This window comes from Balaenoptera musculus, chromosome 8 (genome assembly GCF_009873245.2).
Source record: "Balaenoptera musculus isolate JJ_BM4_2016_0621 chromosome 8, mBalMus1.pri.v3, whole genome shotgun sequence".
Classification (NCBI taxonomy): domain Eukaryota; kingdom Metazoa; phylum Chordata; class Mammalia; order Artiodactyla; family Balaenopteridae; genus Balaenoptera; species Balaenoptera musculus.
The window spans coordinates 103,688,083-103,705,176 of NC_045792.1; the positions used below are offsets into that span (position 1 = coordinate 103,688,083).

General features: G+C 50.5%; 1 protein-coding gene across 3 annotated transcripts; it reads left to right on the forward strand.

Annotated features, from left to right (window-relative positions):
- Positions 1-3,030: 3,030 nt before the first annotated feature.
- SF3B2 (splicing factor 3b subunit 2) lies at positions 3,031-16,612 on the forward strand. Of its 3 annotated transcripts, none has more exons than XM_036861541.1 (22): positions 3,031-3,208; positions 3,368-3,417; positions 3,697-3,774; positions 4,561-4,809; positions 5,022-5,072; positions 6,192-6,309; positions 7,025-7,125; positions 7,487-7,583; positions 7,749-7,840; positions 8,225-8,440; positions 8,594-8,731; positions 9,052-9,132; positions 9,340-9,567; positions 10,386-10,535; positions 11,209-11,298; positions 11,411-11,518; positions 12,281-12,388; positions 12,676-12,818; positions 12,910-13,011; positions 15,638-15,737; positions 15,842-16,027; positions 16,364-16,612. In XM_036861541.1, the coding sequence occupies exons 1-22, from the start codon at positions 3,076-3,078 to the stop codon at positions 16,433-16,435; spliced, it is 2,691 nt and encodes an 896-aa protein (XP_036717436.1). In that variant the 5' UTR covers positions 3,031-3,075; the 3' UTR covers positions 16,436-16,612. The 3 variants fall into 3 exon arrangements, with proteins under 3 accessions (XP_036717436.1, XP_036717438.1, XP_036717437.1); XM_036861543.1 differs by having other exon boundaries at positions 5,025-5,072; XM_036861542.1 differs by having other exon boundaries at positions 3,371-3,417.
- The last annotated feature ends 482 nt before the right edge of the window (positions 16,613-17,094 follow it).

Genomic DNA, 17,094 nt, shown 5'->3' on the forward strand with positions numbered 1-17,094 from the left:
CCCCCATCGCACACCGGAGGCGGAGGCGGGGCGGGGGCGGGGGCCGGCGAGCAGGGGAGGGGGAGGGGAAGAGGAGTGGGAAGGGGAGGGGGCAGCCCTGACTCACAGGCTCCCCGAGAACACTCTCTCCGAGTGGCGTCTTCGCATGCGGGCATCTTCCCTGGGCAGCCTTGCAGAGTCTGGACACCAAGGTGGCCAGCTGCTTGCCCTCACTCTACAGAAGGGGAAACTGAGGCCTGGACGGTATCTGGATACTCCGGCTTTGCTGGGCATTCCTGGGCCCCACTGGTCACCCTTGGGCGGGGTAGGCCCTGGGAGAGTTAGAGACACAGGTACATGTACAAGTACCTACATGGTTTCCCCCCACCCTCTTCTCTTTCCACCTCCAGCAGAGAAATACCCTCCAGCCAGGGGTCTGGTCCCATCTGTCCTCACACCCCTAGGGACCCTTTCCCTTCCAGCCCCTGCTGCTGACCCACTCCTACTCTGCACGGGGAGTCCAGATCCACGCACTCTTGGCCAGAACTGTAGTGGGCCTGGGACCCCTGCCTAGGCACTGTGTGCTGGGAATCAGAGAACCCAAGTTCAACCTGGGTTGAACTTAAGTTCCAGAGTCAAGAGGCAACTTCCTGGGCCTGGATGCTTCCAGCTCTACAATAGGGAGCTGTTCTTGGAGCTGTTCTCAGGCTGCAGAGATGATACATGTAAAGGCTCTGTGAGAACTCTGTGTGAGGATCCTGAATTTTCTACTGCCTTCTTTGTCCTTAGCTCCAGCCACCTGGGAGCCGAGCAGCAGAAGCTCCCAAAGTCGTACCAGACACCAAGAACCCCAGCCCCACATTTAGTTGTGTGGTTCTCATGAACCCCTGCTTTCTCCTGCCTTCTTGGCCTGGTATGGCAAGGATCCTGGAGCTGGGGTAGCCACCCGAAGCTGGGACCTTGCCTGGTATGGGAAGGAAGGGACTGGATTCCATTCTAGACCCACACAGATAGGTATCGTGTGAGGGTCCTTGTTAAGGAGAAGGGAATGGGGACTCTCAGAGCCAAGAGAACTGCTTGTGGTCCCAGTTTGGCCCCTTGGGGGCATTAGTGTCTCTCTGCCCCCCAGTCTTCCCTTCTGCACAACTGGAGGAGGGTCATGTCCTGCCTGGGTCCCAGGGCTGTTGGGAGAAAATGAGGCCCCACTTGGCTTGTCCTTTTCTGGCCCTGGCTACATTGCACCCTCACCCATTGGCCCTTAGTTTATCCTGCCTCAGAGACCCCCAACCTCTTCCCTAGCACATACACATGCTTTGGGGCCTCTGGCCTCAGATGACCTGCAGTGGCTCTCCAGTTACAGGGAGCAGAAAGACACTTCCTTTGGGTCAGGAATGGTGCTGCCTGAGTGGGCTGACAAGCTGGAGGGGAGGGCACTGCTGTTCTTTCTTCTGTCCTTTCTGGGTTTGGCTTCTCCTCTGGGAATGTCAGGAGACTGGGATGGTGGTAGTGATGAAAAGGGGAAGGATTATAAAAAAAAAAAAAGGGGAAGGGTCCAGGTTTGGGTGGGAGCAAAGAGAATTTCCTAGCCTGGGTTAGGATGTGAGCAACCTTCATGGTCCAGTCCTTTTCTTTGTCTCTCCTAAATCTCACCTTCCCTGGACCTGACATCCCATTCTTTTTTCCCTGCTCCCAGCTATTCCTCTGTTGGGGGTGGTTGGTGAAATAGAGCATGCTAGAGAGAAGATCTGAAGGGTGTGGGTGTCAGGGGGAAAGGAGACCATTCTGAGGTTCCCAGCTCTCTCACCCAACACACACACACTCACACAGGACCGGAGCCTGGCTGTCAGTGAGAGAGCAGAGCTAGAATGGGAAAGGGACCTCACAGCTAGTGGCAGAGGGGGGAAGGTTAACTGAATTGACTGGTCAGGACAGGGAGAAGTAGAAGGTGGGCAAGCAGGGGGCACCCGCCCATCCCTCCCTCAGGGGCACAGGCTGCTGGTGGGGTAGGGGAGCAGCAGACAGGGTCAGCTGCAGTGGTAGGCTGGTGGGGATGAGGGAAGAAAAGGTCCTAAATTTATTTTCTTTATTTATTTTTTTTGGCTGCGCCGTGAGGCCTATGGGGTTCCCTGACCAGGGATGGAACCCTGGCCACGCAGTGAAAGCACTGAGTCCTATCCACTGGACCGCCAGGGAATCCCCTGAGTTATTTTCAAGACTAAAAAAGACCCAAATTCTGTGGCCAGAAAGACTGTTACATTTGCTTTTTTTTTTTTTTTTTTAGTAATCATTTATTGAACGCCTCTTTAACGCCAGGCACTGCGAGCCGGTAAAAACTCCTATCTTGGGGTTGGAAGTGCGGAGAAAGGGCAAGAAAGAATTCAAAACAAATGGTGGAGGTTTCGACGTGTTATGGGCACTCCAGGGCAGGAAAGGCGGGAGACAGCTTAGAGGAGATGACATTTGAGCCGGCCAGGAAGGTGGAAAAAGGGGCTTTAGTGTGGCCCTTCCCCCAGGTCGGCAGCTGGAGCTCAGCCGGGAGGGCCCACTTCGCTCCCGGCTCCGATCCCCTTTCAGCCCATTCATCCATGCCTGGGCCGGGGGTGGGCGGGCAGACAATCAGACACTGTTTTATCACAGGCATCGGCTGCAACCTCCCGCTTGGCGCCCACAGCGCGCGGCCGCCGGGGGAACGAGTCCCTCCGGAACGTAAGCGTCCGGGCCTCTCACGCCCGACCAGGGAGTCGGGCCGGAAGGCGGGAGGTCAGTGCTGCGGCCGGTGAAACGCTGAAAGCACGCCCTCCAGGCAGGACCAGCTTTCCCCGCAGCCCCGCCCCGGCTCCGGCCCCCACTGTTCCCGGTGCCGTGGCCGGCCACCGTCCTCCCCTCCCGGCTTCTGACCCGCAGAGACCGTGACCTGCGCACTACAACTCCCAGAAGGCTTCGCGACCAGGCCGCTCAGGACCATTGGAGAACGGCAGGGGGTGGGCCCTAATCGGAAAGGTCTAACAACCCTCGAGCGCTGCCGGAAGTTCCGGGAAGTGGGCTGGGAGGCTGGCCCGAGCTTCCGGGTTGGTCGCGCGCCTTCCTGCGGCTAAGATGGCGGCCGAGCATCCCGAGCCCCCTAAAGGAGAGTTGCAGCTGCCGCCGCCGCCGCCCCCTGGGCACTATGGTGCCTGGGCTGCCCAGGAGCTTCAGGCCAAATTAGCAGAGATCGGAGCTCCGATCCAGGGTGAGGAGCACGGGAGGTCAAGAGCGGGAAAGTGCAGGCCTGCTGGGAAGCGGAGCTGGTTACCTCGGAGACTCGGGGGCGGGGGTGGAGGCTGGCCGCGGGGGCCTGACTTGGGCCTGCTCCGCCTGACCTACCCCATTGATCCTGTGCTTTGCCCAGCAGGGAGTCGCGAGGAGCTGGTGGAGCGGCTGCAGACCTACACCCGCCAGGTAAGTAAGTGTTAGTGGCGGGACATCAGGGTAGGCCGAGCTTTTCGAGGAGGCATTAATGATCCCTCACAACTCGGTCTTCGTTATTAACGTATCTCGGTACAGCAAGTGGGGTCTTGCTCTTTTTGCCTCTTCTTGCCTGCTCAGATATATCGGTCCTTCTGAGAGCCCAGTCCGAGCTCTGGCAGACAGGCGCTGGGTAAATTTTGTTGAACAGAGCGAATGTTGTTCAGTGGAAGAGCTCCTTTTGGACTGACTCAGAGTCCTTCTCTTTCTCAGACTGGCATCGTCCTGAATCGGCCCGTTCTGAGAGGTGAAGATGGGGACAAAGCTGCTCCCCCTCCTATGTCAGCACAGGTAAGGAGGTTGTCCGGCTTGATAAGATCCGTTTCTACTCACAGTAGCCCATCCTCTCACATGGACTGTACGGGAGGGATGCAACTAGCCGATTGGGCAGGGAGGTACTGTGATGACAGAATTGGGAACTCTTCAGTTTTCCCTTGATCCTGATCCTTGCCTCTTTCCTCAGTGTCAGCTCCTCCAAATTCTACATGTCATTTAAGATTCAGCTTAAATATCCGGAAGCCTGATTTACTCCACCCCCAGTGGAACGTAGTCACCCTCTTCTCTGCCCTCCAAGCACACAGTTACCATGTTATTCAGTGAGAAACTAGGGCTTACTCCCTGATTTGATTTCATACTCTCTATATTTATTGAGCTCTTGGGGGCACACTGGCTCCAACTCCTCTCAACTGCCATGTCTTTTCTGATCCAGGATTTGACTCTCTTTCTTTAGAGCAGTGGCTCTGACTTGGGGTCCAGGGACGTCTATGTGTGGGATGAGAAGTTCTTAGATGGCCTTTTGAGGTGTCCCTGAATCTCCTGAAATTGTATGCAAAGTCTATATTCATGATATTTTTCTGGAGAGTGAGTTGATAGCTTCCATTAGTTCGTGCCCCAGAGTTAACATTGCTATAGAGTATTCTTGATATCCTTGATATTGCTGTAGAGTATTCTTTTCCTGAGTGCAAGAATTATGCGTCATTTGACTTCACATCCCAGCACCTGGCTTATAGCAGTTCCCCAGCAAATGTCTGCAGTTAGATGAATGCTGCCTAGTTAACGGTCTTATTTTCCCCACAGCTCTCTGGGATTCCCATGCCACCCCCCCACATGGGACTCCCTCCTCTGCAACCTCCTCCGCCACCCCCACCACCCCCACCCGGCCTTGCCCTTGGCTTTCCTATGGCAGTTGGACCCCGCCCACCAAACCTGGGGCCCCCTCCTCCTCTCCGGGCGGGCGAGCCTGTGGCGCTGTCAGAGGAAGAGCGGCTAAAACTGGCGCAGCAGCAGGCGGCGTTGCTGATGCAGCAGGAGGAGCGTGCCAAGCAGGTAGGGCAGGTGGCAGCCTGAGCCTGGGTCCCATCAGGGTCCCGAAAGGGGAGTGGAGCCTCAGAGAGAGCCGGATCCTGGGGCCAAGGCTTCTGGGAAGATCTGAACCAAAGACTTGGGCCCTAGGCTGGAAGAGGACGCCAGGAAGCAGAGTTGTGGCAGACTGGCCTGTGGGGTATTGGTGCTGGTATGAGCTTGTTTTCTTTTTTAAGCAGGGAGATCATTCACTGAAGGAACATGAACTTTTGGAGCAGCAGAAGCGGGTAATGCCTCCTCATCCTAACCTTTGACCTCAGGGTCCAATCCGTTGTCTGTCACTTCTAGTGCTTAGTGTCTAAAATGAGAAGTACCATTCAAGTTTTCCATGGAGGGAATTCCCTGGCGGTCCAGTGGTTAGGACTCTGCGCTTCCACTGCTGGGGGCCTGGGTTCGATCCCTGGTGAGGGAACTAAGATCCTGCAAGCCGCATGGTATGGCCACAAAAAAAAAAAAAAAAAAAAGTTTTCCATGGAAGTTACCTCATCCTCATCTAAGTTCCAGTATCTCCCAAATAATTCTCTCTTTCATCTAGCCCAAGGGTTGGTAAACAGCCTGTTTCTGTATGGCCTGTGATGTAAGAATGGTTTTTATATTTTTGAAGGATCGTTAAAAAAAAAAAGAACAAAAAACAAACGAAGAATACACAACAGAGTCTGTACAGACAGTCTGAAAAGGCTAAAATATTTACTGACTGGCCCATTACAGAAAAGGTTTCCTGACCCCTACTAGTCTTACATGATATCATTTTAGGTACATTGGAGAGAACTCTGGGCTGATTTAGTCATTTGTATCAGATTTAGTTTAAACGTGATGGCTCTGAGTTAGGGAATGATACATAAGACATTCAGCCACAGAGATGCATTGTATCAGTTGTTACCCCATAGGTTGCTCAGAAGTATTAGAAAATAGGCATTAACAGCAACAAATATGGAAATATTTACAGAGTACTGTCTTTGCCCAGATTGTGCTAGATCTTGAGGGGTAGGTACAAGAAAAGAATTCAGTGTTCCTTAGAAATAACTTAATCTCTTGGGGAAGAAAAATCTTGTTAAAAAACATAAGGTAGTGTTTATTAAATATTAAATTCTCTGTTAGGAACCAGAAGTTTCCCAGGGTTTTTATTGGTGTCATTTCCAGGGGTTTTCTTTTGTGGGGAGAGGGCTCCTTCACTTGGATCAATAGGCTGGAAGTGTGGGTGTGGCGAGGATGTCAGAACACGGGTGGTACCTGATTAGTCAGTTCTCCTTGGGCCAGTTACCTGGCCGAAAGGCTGCATTTGCCAGGGGCTGCCTGCCCAATGGATTTCCAAAGCGGTGTCTCCAACTCCTACTTCCCTCTCGTAGGCAGCTGTGTTACTGGAGCAGGAACGGCAGCAGGAGATTGCCAAGATGGGCACGCCAGTCCCCCGGCCCCCACAAGACATGGGCCAAATTGGTGTTCGCACTCCTCTGGGTCCTCGAGGTAAGACCATGGAAATGGAAGGGAAGGGCAAGGAAGATGATGACAGTTTTTAATGTAAGTATATATCACATAAAAGAGTGCACATATTGTAAGTGTACAGTTCAGTGAATTTTCACAAACTGAATACATCCATACAACTAGCACTTGGACCAGGAACCAAAACTACCAGCACCCTAGAAGCCCTGCATCCTTCTAGCCACCCCCTCTCCCAAGTGTAGCCATTACCCTGACTTTGAAGCAAGGAAGGTAATTTTTATTTTTTTATTTTTTTTTCCAAATCATTCTTTTTTAAAAAATTTATTTATTTTATTTATTTTATTTTTGGCTGCATTGGGCCTTCATTGCTGTGCGCGGGCTTTCTCTAGTTGCGGCGAGCGGGGGCTACTCTTCTTTGTGGTGCACAGGCTTCTCATTGCGGTGGCTTCTCTTTGTTGTGGAGCATGGGGTCTAGGCACGTGGGCTTCAGTAGTTGTGGCACATGGGCTCAGTAGTTGTGGTTCGCGGGCTCTAGAGCACAGGCTCAGTAGTTGTGGCGCACAGGCTTGGTTGCTCTGTGGCATGTGGGATCTTCCTGGACCAGGGCTCGAACCCGTGTCCCCTGCATTGGCAGGCGGATTCCCAACCACTGAGCCGCCAGAGAAGCCCCGAGGAAGGTAATTTTTAAAATGTGTGATTTGTCTTTTCTGACTTGAGATTTTGTTTTGTCTCCTCTCAGTGGCTGCTCCAGTGGGCCCCACTCCCACTGTGCTGCCTATGGGAGCCCCTGTTCCTCGGCCTCGTGGTCCCCCACCACCTCCTGGAGATGAGAACAGAGAGGTGAGATTGCTGATTTCCTCCTAGGGACAGGAGAGTGTGTTTTAGAAGGGGACTGTTTCTGGATTTTTTGAGAAGGATTCCAGAGAAGATGGGAGAACTTCTGGGGGTGGGGGTGGGTGGGGGGAGCCATATTTACTTAAAACATACTTAGGTAGGGCAGGAAGTAGGGTCTGGGAGACGTTTCTGGGGTAGGGTTCTGGGCGTCACTTTGCGGGATGCTGAGGGATGGTTGAATTCAGTTGGTGTTGTCCCCTCTCTGCTATTCCCAACACCTAGCCAGCAGGCTTTTGAGTACAAGAGGTAGGAGTCGGAGGAAAAAGGGCACTGTGATCACCCCCTCTGCCTGGGTTGTCTCTGGCAGATGGATGACCCCTCTGTGGGCCCCAAGATCCCCCAGGCTTTGGAAAAGATCCTGCAGCTAAAGGAGAGCCGCCAGGAAGAGATGAACTCTCAGCAGGGTGAGTGTGTCACCTTGTCCCAAGGGCTGCAGGGACAGAACCTGCAGAGCTGAGGCCAAGTTTGCTTCCCTCCTCCCTCCCCCGAGGAGGATTTGAGAGAGAAACTGGCTCTTGGTAAAGAGGGGTTACCGTGAAGAGACTGATGGCCTCCTTCCTCCCTTACAGAGGAAGAGGAAATGGAGACAGATACTCGCTCGTCCCTGGGCCACTCGGCGTCCGAGACTGAGGAGGACACAGTGTCCGTATCTAAAAAAGAGGTATGGATGGAGCTGGATCTCGAAGGGATGTCAGAGAGCGGGTTTGGGCACTAAAATAGCTCCTATTCTAAGTGTTCAATAAGCAGTAGCTGCTGTCTTGTGCCAGTTCTTTGTCCAAAGCATCTTACAGGTATTTTTTATTCAATTGGCATAAATCCTTTGAGTTCTGTGATGCATGCCTCCATTTTAGAGCTGAAATAACTGAGGTTCTGAGAGATGCAGTAATGTTCTCAGAGGCACACAGCCTGAGAGGGGTAGAACTTTGTGGTCTGACTTCAAGGCCTCTTTTCTCAGTCACTTGGGGAAATTGGGTGAGATTAGGGGTTGGGAGGCAAGCATGGTGCTTGGATTCCCTGACCCAGTTGGTTTTCCATGTTTTGGCAGAAAAACCGGAAGCGTCGGAACCGAAAGAAGAAGAAAAAGCCCCAGCGGGTGCGGGGGGCATCATCTGAGAGCTCTGGGGACCGAGACAAAGAGTCAAGCCGCTCCCGTGGCTCTGACTCCCCAGCGGCTGATGTGGAAATTGAGTACGTGACTGAAGAGCCTGAAATTTATGAGCCCAACTTCATCTTCTTCAAGAGGATTTTTGAGGCTTTCAAGGTACAAGGAGGAGTGCACTCGGAAGGGGCAGAGCTGAGCAGAGTAGGAGCAGGGATGGGGCAGGACGGGGTGAGGAGGGCATCTCTTCAGTGCCAGGTGCAGGAACCGGGGAGGGGCCCAGGGCTGGGGTTTCCATGCTGTCTGCCTCCTCAGCTCACTGATGACGTGAAGAAGGAGAAGGAGAAGGAGCCAGAGAAACTTGACAAACTGGAGAACTCTGCGGCCCCCAAGAAGAAGGGCTTTGAGGAGGAGCACAAGGACAGCGATGATGACAGCAGTGATGACGAACAGGTGAGGCCCTCGCCCTCCTGTTGGGGAAACAGGGACTCTGGGGACGAGTAGCTGAGATGCATCCAGCGAGGGACCGTGGTGAACTCTTGCAGGGGAGAAGTCCTTTGGTGGCTTTAGTTTCAGGGTAAGCTGGGCGGTCTGATTCACACCTAAGAATCCTGCTCACAAGAGATGATTGTTCTGGGACTTCCCTGGTGGTCCAGTGGTCAGGACTCCACACTTCCACTGCAGGGGGCATGGGTTCGATCCCAGGTTGGGGAACTAAGATCCCGCAAGCCGCGCAGCGAGGCCAAAAAAAAAAAAAAAATGTCCTGTTCTAGGAAAAGAAGCCAGAAGCCCCCAAGCTGTCCAAGAAGAAGCTGCGCCGAATGAATCGCTTCACTGTGGCTGAACTCAAGCAGGTGAGAGCTGAGATGCTCCATCAGGCCCTGGAGCCCAGCTGGGAGAGCACACGAGGAGCTCCCGGAACCTCACAGGGGGTTTGCTATCGGGGTGGGGAGGAGGGCTTTGAAGGAGGCCCGGGACGGGCCCTTTGAGGAAGAGAAAGCAAGCAAGCTTTAGATCTGAGAAGTTCAGGCTTTCCAGAGGGGTGCTGCTGTGTTTTCCAGCTTGTGGCTCGGCCCGACGTTGTGGAGATGCATGACGTGACTGCGCAGGACCCCAAGCTCTTGGTTCACCTCAAGGCCACTCGGAATTCTGTGCCCGTGCCTCGCCACTGGTGTTTTAAGCGCAAGTACCTGCAGGGCAAACGAGGCATTGAGAAGCCCCCCTTCGAGCTACCCGACTTCATCAAACGCACAGGCATCCAGGAGATGCGGGAGGCCCTGCAGGAAAAGGTGAGGGCCTGGCTGGGGTTCAGATCTGCCCTGGGGGATCCACGGCCTTAGCAGCAGCCGGCTTCAAAATTGCAGCTGGCTCCCAAAACCCACCTACACGTTAACCGTCTGATTATTTATTCTTCAGTTTAGAAGTCAGCACTGCATGTGACACATGGCGGGGAGGGCAGGAAGGGAAGGACATCTCACGAAAGGCAGACCTCACCTGTATGCTCAGAGCTCGCTCTCCTGCCCCCGCTGAGACTTCCGGTTCTGTGCGGTTCGGTTTGCCCTTGTCTCCTGTCCCCCTGCCTGCACTTTGCCAGCTCTCTGATTTGCACACGGTGACTCCTCCCTCTGCAGGTTGCTGTGTCTGTAGTTCTCTGCCCCCTTTGTGAACCTGATGCACTTGTGGCTAGAAATGTATGGTGGTTGTGTAACTTGTAGAATTTAAAATTTTTAATTAAATACCCTCATTAGGTAATAGTTGCGTGTAGTGCAGAAATTCAGGAGGTACCAAAGCGCATGGTGAAAACTGCCTCCAGTTAGATTCTAGTCACCCAGCTCTCTGCAGAGGCAACTGATGAGCTCAGTCTCTTGATCAGATGGCTTAAAAAATATTTGACCTAGATAGCTGAGGCTGGTTTCATATGTTACATCTATTTTGTTCAGCGTGGATCATGTAATTTTGAGGGGCTTGAGCAGGAAGGATTTTGGTGACTTCTGGAATGAGCCAAATGAGGTTTCCCTCTGTCTCTTTTGGGAGTGGGGATTTAGACCTACCAAGAGTTGAACTTGGTGAATACCTTCTATGGTGTGTCTTCGGCCATTCTCCACAGGAAGAACAGAAAACCATGAAGTCAAAAATGCGCGAGAAGGTTCGGCCCAAGATGGGGAAGATCGACATTGACTACCAGAAACTGCATGACGCCTTCTTCAAGTGGCAGACCAAGCCAAAGCTGACCATCCACGGGGACCTGTACTACGAGGTCCGGGAGGGCGTGGGGAGGCAAGGCTGGGCCTTTGGTCATGGCTGTGTAACTCTGGGTCATAAGGGGTTTGGAAGCTGGAAGCGGGTACGGGGCCCCTCCCCTCAGCCTTAGAATTGTCCATCAGCTCCCCTTGGATGGAATGGAATTTGGAATGAGGTGGTTTTCTGAAAGAGAGATGCAGACTATGTCTTTGAGGTGATCATTGTTTATTGTGGGTGGTTTAGGAACAGAGGGGCCAAGGGCAGATGCTTTTAGGAAACGTTTAGTATTGAGGGTAGGAGAAAAGTATTTTTTTTCTGATGCTTGAAATCATTAATCACCATGATATCATGCAATTTTTGAAGTGGAAGGACCTTGGAGATCATCTTCTCGAACGTCCTCATTTAGCAGATGAGAAAGCCTGTCCTTAGATTTGGCCATGTTCTCATAGTGGGTTAGTGACTGCACTGGGAGTCTTGCCTTTCTCCCTCCTTCCTGGCCTTTATTCCTTTCCCTACTCTAGCCAGGGAAAGAAGTGATGAGAATCAGAGTGGGAACTGGGCAGCCCTCAGTGGGACTTTGAGTCTGATGTGGATTGGGACATCTCGGCTTTGTTCTTATGTCCTCTTGCAATTGACCTCCCAGCGTGTGTCTGGTGTCCACAATACAGCATGCTTGGCTTTTTCCTCAGGGGAAGGAGTTTGAGACACGACTGAAGGAGAAGAAGCCAGGAGATCTGTCTGATGAGCTGAGGATTTCCTTGGGGATGCCAGTAGGACCAGTGAGTGCCAGTTATCTGACTGGGAAAGCAGAGAAGGGGTTGGGAATTGGGGCAGGAGGGAGACAAAGGGTTAGGGTTGGGCAGATGGTATCCTGTCCTCTTTTTCCTGCAGAATGCCCACAAGGTCCCTCCCCCGTGGCTGATTGCCATGCAGCGATATGGACCACCCCCGTCGTACCCCAACCTGAAAATCCCTGGGCTGAACTCGCCTATCCCCGAGGTGAGCACTGTCCTTGCTTTCATTCTTCGCTGGCTCTACTTTTTAACTAGAGGATGATTTTCTTTGCCCTTTTCTCATCCTACCATGTGTCTTTTTTTTTTTTTTTTTAAAGCAGTAATGGTTTTTGTTTTAAAAAAAACCTGAGATGCTTGTCATAAAGTGGTCAATCAGAATTGACAAGTACAAAGATGAAAACACATCACCCACATTTCACCACTCAGAAATAACCAAATTTAATATCTGGTGAATGTGTTTCCAGATAATCTCTCTGATGTATACATGGATAGACAGATATAATTTTATCTCAGGAATGGCATTGAACTTATTTTTATTTTTAAAATTTTTTTAAGGAAAGATTTATTAAAGTGAAAAAGAAGTAATTGTTAAACTTCAGATAAAAATTTCTGTCCCTTAAGAGTAATAGATTCTAAAAGCTTGCCAAAGTTAGGAAAAATCAGTAAGAAGTTGGAGTCAAGTTTTTTAAAGTGTATGTTTCAGTTTCAGATAGCATGGACTCTGCCACAAAGGCTGAAATTACTAGCATGCTTTCTGCTCCCATCTCCCCATCCTGTTACCTCCAGATTTTTGTTGTTTACTACTTTTGCTTTGTAATGCTTTATAAGATTTAATTCTTCTCTGAAATCATAATCTCCAGAGTTCCCAGGTGTTAGTTCTGTACTTTGGAGCATGACTTATCTTCACGGCTTCAGTGTTTCTTTTGGAGCATAGGAGTGGAACTGACTTGCTTTTCCTGTTTTGCAGAGCTGTTCCTTTGGGTACCATGCTGGTGGCTGGGGCAAACCCCCAGTAGATGAGACCGGGAAACCCCTCTATGGGGATGTGTTTGGAACCAATGCTGCTGAATTTCAGGTATGGGCCATGGCTGGCAAGCTTGGTCTTAGTTAAGGTCATGAAGTTCAGAGATGGTTGGTTTATAGCTTCATTAGCAGAGAGCTGTGTGTTCTGAAGTTTCAAAGTCTGGAAAAGGGACATATGTTTTCCTGAGATGTAATGCAAGCTCCCCACTGGCATATGAGCTCTCTGTGGGTAGGGATTATCGTCTGTTTGTTTACTCACATATCCCTCTGTTTACAACCGCTTGACACATAATAGGTATATAGTAAACATTTGTTGAATGAATGAGTGATGTCTTTCAGACCAAGACTGAGGAAGAAGAGATTGATCGGACCCCTTGGGGGGAGCTGGAGCCATCAGATGAAGAGTCTTCAGAAGAAGAGGAAGAGGAAGAAAGTGATGAAGATAAGCCAGATGAGACGGGCTTCATTACCCCTGCAGACAGGTGGGGGAAGCAGAGAGTCTGCCTCTCTGAAGTGGTATGTCTGTCTTTGGGGGCCTTGTCTTTACTCCAGAGCTTATTCCTCTCTTCACAGTGGCCTCATCACTCCTGGAGGGTTCTCGTCAGTGCCAGCTGGAATGGAGACCCCTGAACTCATTGAACTGAGGAAGAAGAAGATTGAGGAGGCGATGGATGGGTGAGGGAACCAGGGAGGGCTGAGAGGGGAGGATTTTCAGCCTCTAGGTGGACTGGCTGACTTTTGTCTCCCGCCCCCCCCCCCTTTTTTCTTTTTAAACAATTATTGAACACGAGCTCTGTGCCAGGCACTGCTCTAGGCACTGGGACGTCTGCAGTGAAAAGTCAGGCGAGGTAAACAAGTGATCAGAGAACAAGGTAATTTCAGATGTGGATAAGACGTGTAGCAAAGGAAACTGAGTAATAGGATGTAGAGGGACTTGGGTGGTGGGGAGGCCTTTGGGAAGGCCTACGGAGGAAGAGGTATTTGGGCTGAGAGCTGGGGCAGAAGGAACTGTAAGAGCAAGTGAAAGAACACTGGAAATGGTAATAGACAATTCTTATTATTTAAATCTCTCTAAAAGATAATTGACCATTTAAACAAAAATAATAACCACGTAGTAGCCTTCCTTTTTGAAAGATACAGGATTCTAGGTTGACAGTGTTTTTTTCTTTCATTACTTTAAAGATGTTGATTCAGTGTCTTCTTTCTTGCATCATTTCTGACAGGAAATCTGTCATCATCCTTCCTTTGTTCCTCTGTGCATTTGTGCCATTTTTCTCTGGCTGCTTTTAAGATTCTCTTTTTATCACTGTTTTGAACAGGTTATGACATGCAGTGTAGTGCAGCATGTTAGTGTAGTTTTCTTCGTATTTCTTTCTTTTTTTTAAAATGGTTTGGTGGGGTTTTTTTTCCTTCTTTTTCTGGCCATGCTGCATGGCTTGCAGGATCTCAGTTCCCCAACCTGGTGAAAGCCAGGAGTGAAAGCAGTGAAAGTGGCAAGTCCTCACCGCTGAACTCCCAGGGAAGTCCCATCTTTGTGTTTCTTTACTTGGGTTTGTTAAGCATCTGGAATCTATGCCTTTATAGTTTTTATTAATTTTGGAAAAATTCTGGCCATTATTTCTCCAAATATTTTTTCCTGTTCCCTTCTCTTTCTCCTCTCCTTTGGGAACTCCAATTATACATCTATTAGATTTCTTGAAGTTGACCTACAGCTCACCGATGCTCTGTTCATTTAAAAAATTTCTCATTTCTCTTTGTATTTCATTTTAGAAGTTTTCTATTCCTATGTCTTCAAGTTTGCTAATATTTTTTCCACTATTTTTAATCTGACGTTAATCCCATCTAGTGTAGTTTTCATCTCTAGCAGTGCGATTTGGGTCTTTATATCTCCTGTGTCTCTTATTTGACTTTTGAACATACGGAATCCAATTATAATAACATTTTAATGTACTTGCCTGCTAATGCTAACATCTGTGCCAGTTCTGGGTTGATTTAAGTGGATTGATTGTTTTCCTCATTGAAGATTGTATTTTCATGCTTCTTTGCATGTCTGGTAATTTTTGATTGGATGCCAGACTTTGTGAAATGTACCTTGTCAGGTCCAGAATACTTTGATAGTCCTATAAAAATCTTTAGTTTTTTTCAAGGTTACAGTTAAGGTACTTGGGAACAGTTTGATTCTTTCAGGTCTTGCTTTTCAGGTTCATTAGGCAGGACTGAAGCAGTGCTCAGTCCTCCTCACTATTGAGGCACAAGACCCTATACTCTATCCAATACCCTGTTAATCAGGAGGTTTTTCAGTCCGGCTAGTGGGACTAGGCACTATTCCCAGTCCCGTGTGAAGAGCAGGCATGTATGATACCACTAATGCTTTCGGGTGGTTCTTTCCCTGGCCTTGGTAGTCTCCTCCCACACAGTACTCACCTGAGAACTTGAGGGGATCCTCTGTAGGTCTCTTGAGTTCTTCAGTCTCCGTGCTGCTTTCTCTTCTCCAGTTCTCTGTCCTATGATCTCTAGTCGCCTTAGTCTCCCTGCACTTTCAGCTTCACCCCTTCAACTCCTAGAGTCCTCTGTGTTCTCCAGGAGTTCCCCTCTTTATTCTGTAGCCTGGAAACTCTCAGTGCAGTAGGATGGACAATTGAAGGAATCACCTCATTTGTTTCTTGTCTCTCAGGAGTCACTGTTCTTCGTTGCTTCGTGTCCAGTGACTTGAAAACCACTGTTTCATATATTTTGCCCATTTTTTGATTGTTTCAGGTGGGAGGGTAAATCTGGTCCCTATTACTCCTTATCCAGAAGCAGAAGTCTCAAGTTTTGAGGAAGAAAAAGAAACAAGGGTATTGGGGCTAGACTGTACTGAGCAGGGATTAAGTACGGGACCAGACGATGCACCCTATAGGTCATGGTAAAGAGTTTGGGTTTATTCAAACAATGATCAGAAGCCTCAGAGGGTTTTGAGCAAAGGAGTGACAGGATGTGAATTCGGTTTTTCCTTCTGGCTGCTTTGTGAGAATAGATTTTCACCTCTTCCAGGGGGAGGGGTGGGGATGAAGTCATGGTCTGGGTTGGTATTGGTAGATTTGCTGTTGTATTTCAAGTAGCATTCTTGAAATAGGTGGCACTTCTTCCTCCCATGGGTCTCCATGACCTGCAGAGGCAGCTTGGGCAGAATTTTTCCCCTGGGTGTCTTGGAACCTCGCTGGGGAGCTCGGTGGGCCTGCTGCCCTTACTCCTTTTGCTGTCCCTCCTGGAGACCCTTTTATCCTTTCCTTTTTGGGCTTGACCCCTTCGTCCTTTGCAGAAGTGAGACGCCTCAGCTGTTCACCGTGTTGCCGGAGAAGAGAACGGCCACTGTTGGGGGGGCCATGATGGGGTCAACCCACATCTATGACATGTCCACGGTGAGCACTTGGAGGATACTGCTTTTGGGGGCTGGGAAGGGGGGCAGGAGCTAGGGCTTCTGAGCTTCCCTTTGGAGATGACAAGGCTCTGATTCCTCTTGCAGGTCATGAGCCGGAAGGGCCCGGCCCCCGAGCTGCAAGGTGTGGAAGTGGCCCTGGCACCCGAGGAGTTGGAGCTGGACCCCATGGCCATGACCCAGAAGTATGAGGAGCACGTGCGGGAGCAGCAGGCGCAAGTGGAGAAAGAAGACTTCAGCGACATGGTGGCCGAGCACGCTGCCAAGCAGAAGGTGGGTGCCCGCTCAGGAGCCTGGCTGTGAGAGCCAGGGAGCAGGGCCGCCTTCTCAGTGGGCTGGCGTCCTCTAGTGGTGAGAGGGCGGGAGGACGCGGTGCCTGCTGCCCTGAGCTTCCTTGGGGTTGGGAACCTTAGGAATCCTCCAGTGGGCTGCCCTCTTTCAGGATGATGAAACAGGCACAGGGAGGGGAGGGAGCTCATCCAAGTCTGAGAATTCCAGTTTCAGTACTTTTTCCACAGACGTATGTGGCTCTGTCAGGCTGCCCACCCTTCGTTTTGGGGATCAGCCGGTTGTTTAACCTGTTGTAACCTGTTTCTTTCTCTCCTACAGCAAAAGAAACGGAAAGCTCAGCCCCAGGACAGCCGTGGGGGCAGCAAGAAATACAAGGAGTTCAAATTTTAGGTCCCCTCACACACCTGGCCCTCCTTTCGGCCCTTTGCCTGGACACCTGGGCTTCTTCACATATGGGTCCCCAAGAGCCAGCTCTCCTGCTCTTCCCAGGGGCTTGTTATTTCATGTTCTTATTTTAGACCTGTTTTGTAAATAAAGCTGTTTCCCAAGGAAAGAGATGAAATGTAACACTTCTGATCCTCCTTCGTCTTTAGTCCCCTCCTGCAAAAGAACGGAAACAGCCATTTTCTACAGCCTGAAGCTGCTCCAGTGGCTGGGGGCAGGCACTTGGATCAGATGTTGCAGTTGAGACTGGTGATGAAGCTAAAGCACACTGAGACTGTGTGTTTTACCACTGCCTGCTTTTGTAGGAAGGCTCTGGGGGAAGGACCTCCAGGTCTGGTTTGACCTTACTGGTGTGTCCTTGGGGACTAAAAATAGCCAGCTTAGCGCCCTGGCTGGGCTGAGGAAGTACAGTGGGCTTGGGAAGTAGGCCAGGTCAGGCCTTCCTAATAGACCTTGCGGCCAAAAGAGTCCAAGTCCTTACGTGGGAGAGAGCACAGCTCAAAGTCTGTAGGTTGTCCTGAGTCCGTGTGAGCCCCTGGGTGGTTTCATCAACCAGTCTCCAGGTTTTGGTGGGCGGGGGGGGGGGCTGTTTTCCTAGGTTCTAG

Excerpts from the sequence above, each read along its gene's own strand:
- SF3B2 (XM_036861541.1), top strand. The coding sequence starts at position 3,076 with ATGGCGGCCGAGCATCCCGAGCCCCCTAAAGGAGAGTTGCAGCTGCCG. Across the intron at positions 8,441-8,593 it reads GGATTTTTGAGGCTTTCAAG|CTCACTGATGACGTGAAGAA; the intron begins GTACAAGGAGGA and ends CTGCCTCCTCAG. Across the intron at positions 11,299-11,410 it reads TGGGGATGCCAGTAGGACCA|AATGCCCACAAGGTCCCTCC; the intron begins GTGAGTGCCAGT and ends TTTTTCCTGCAG.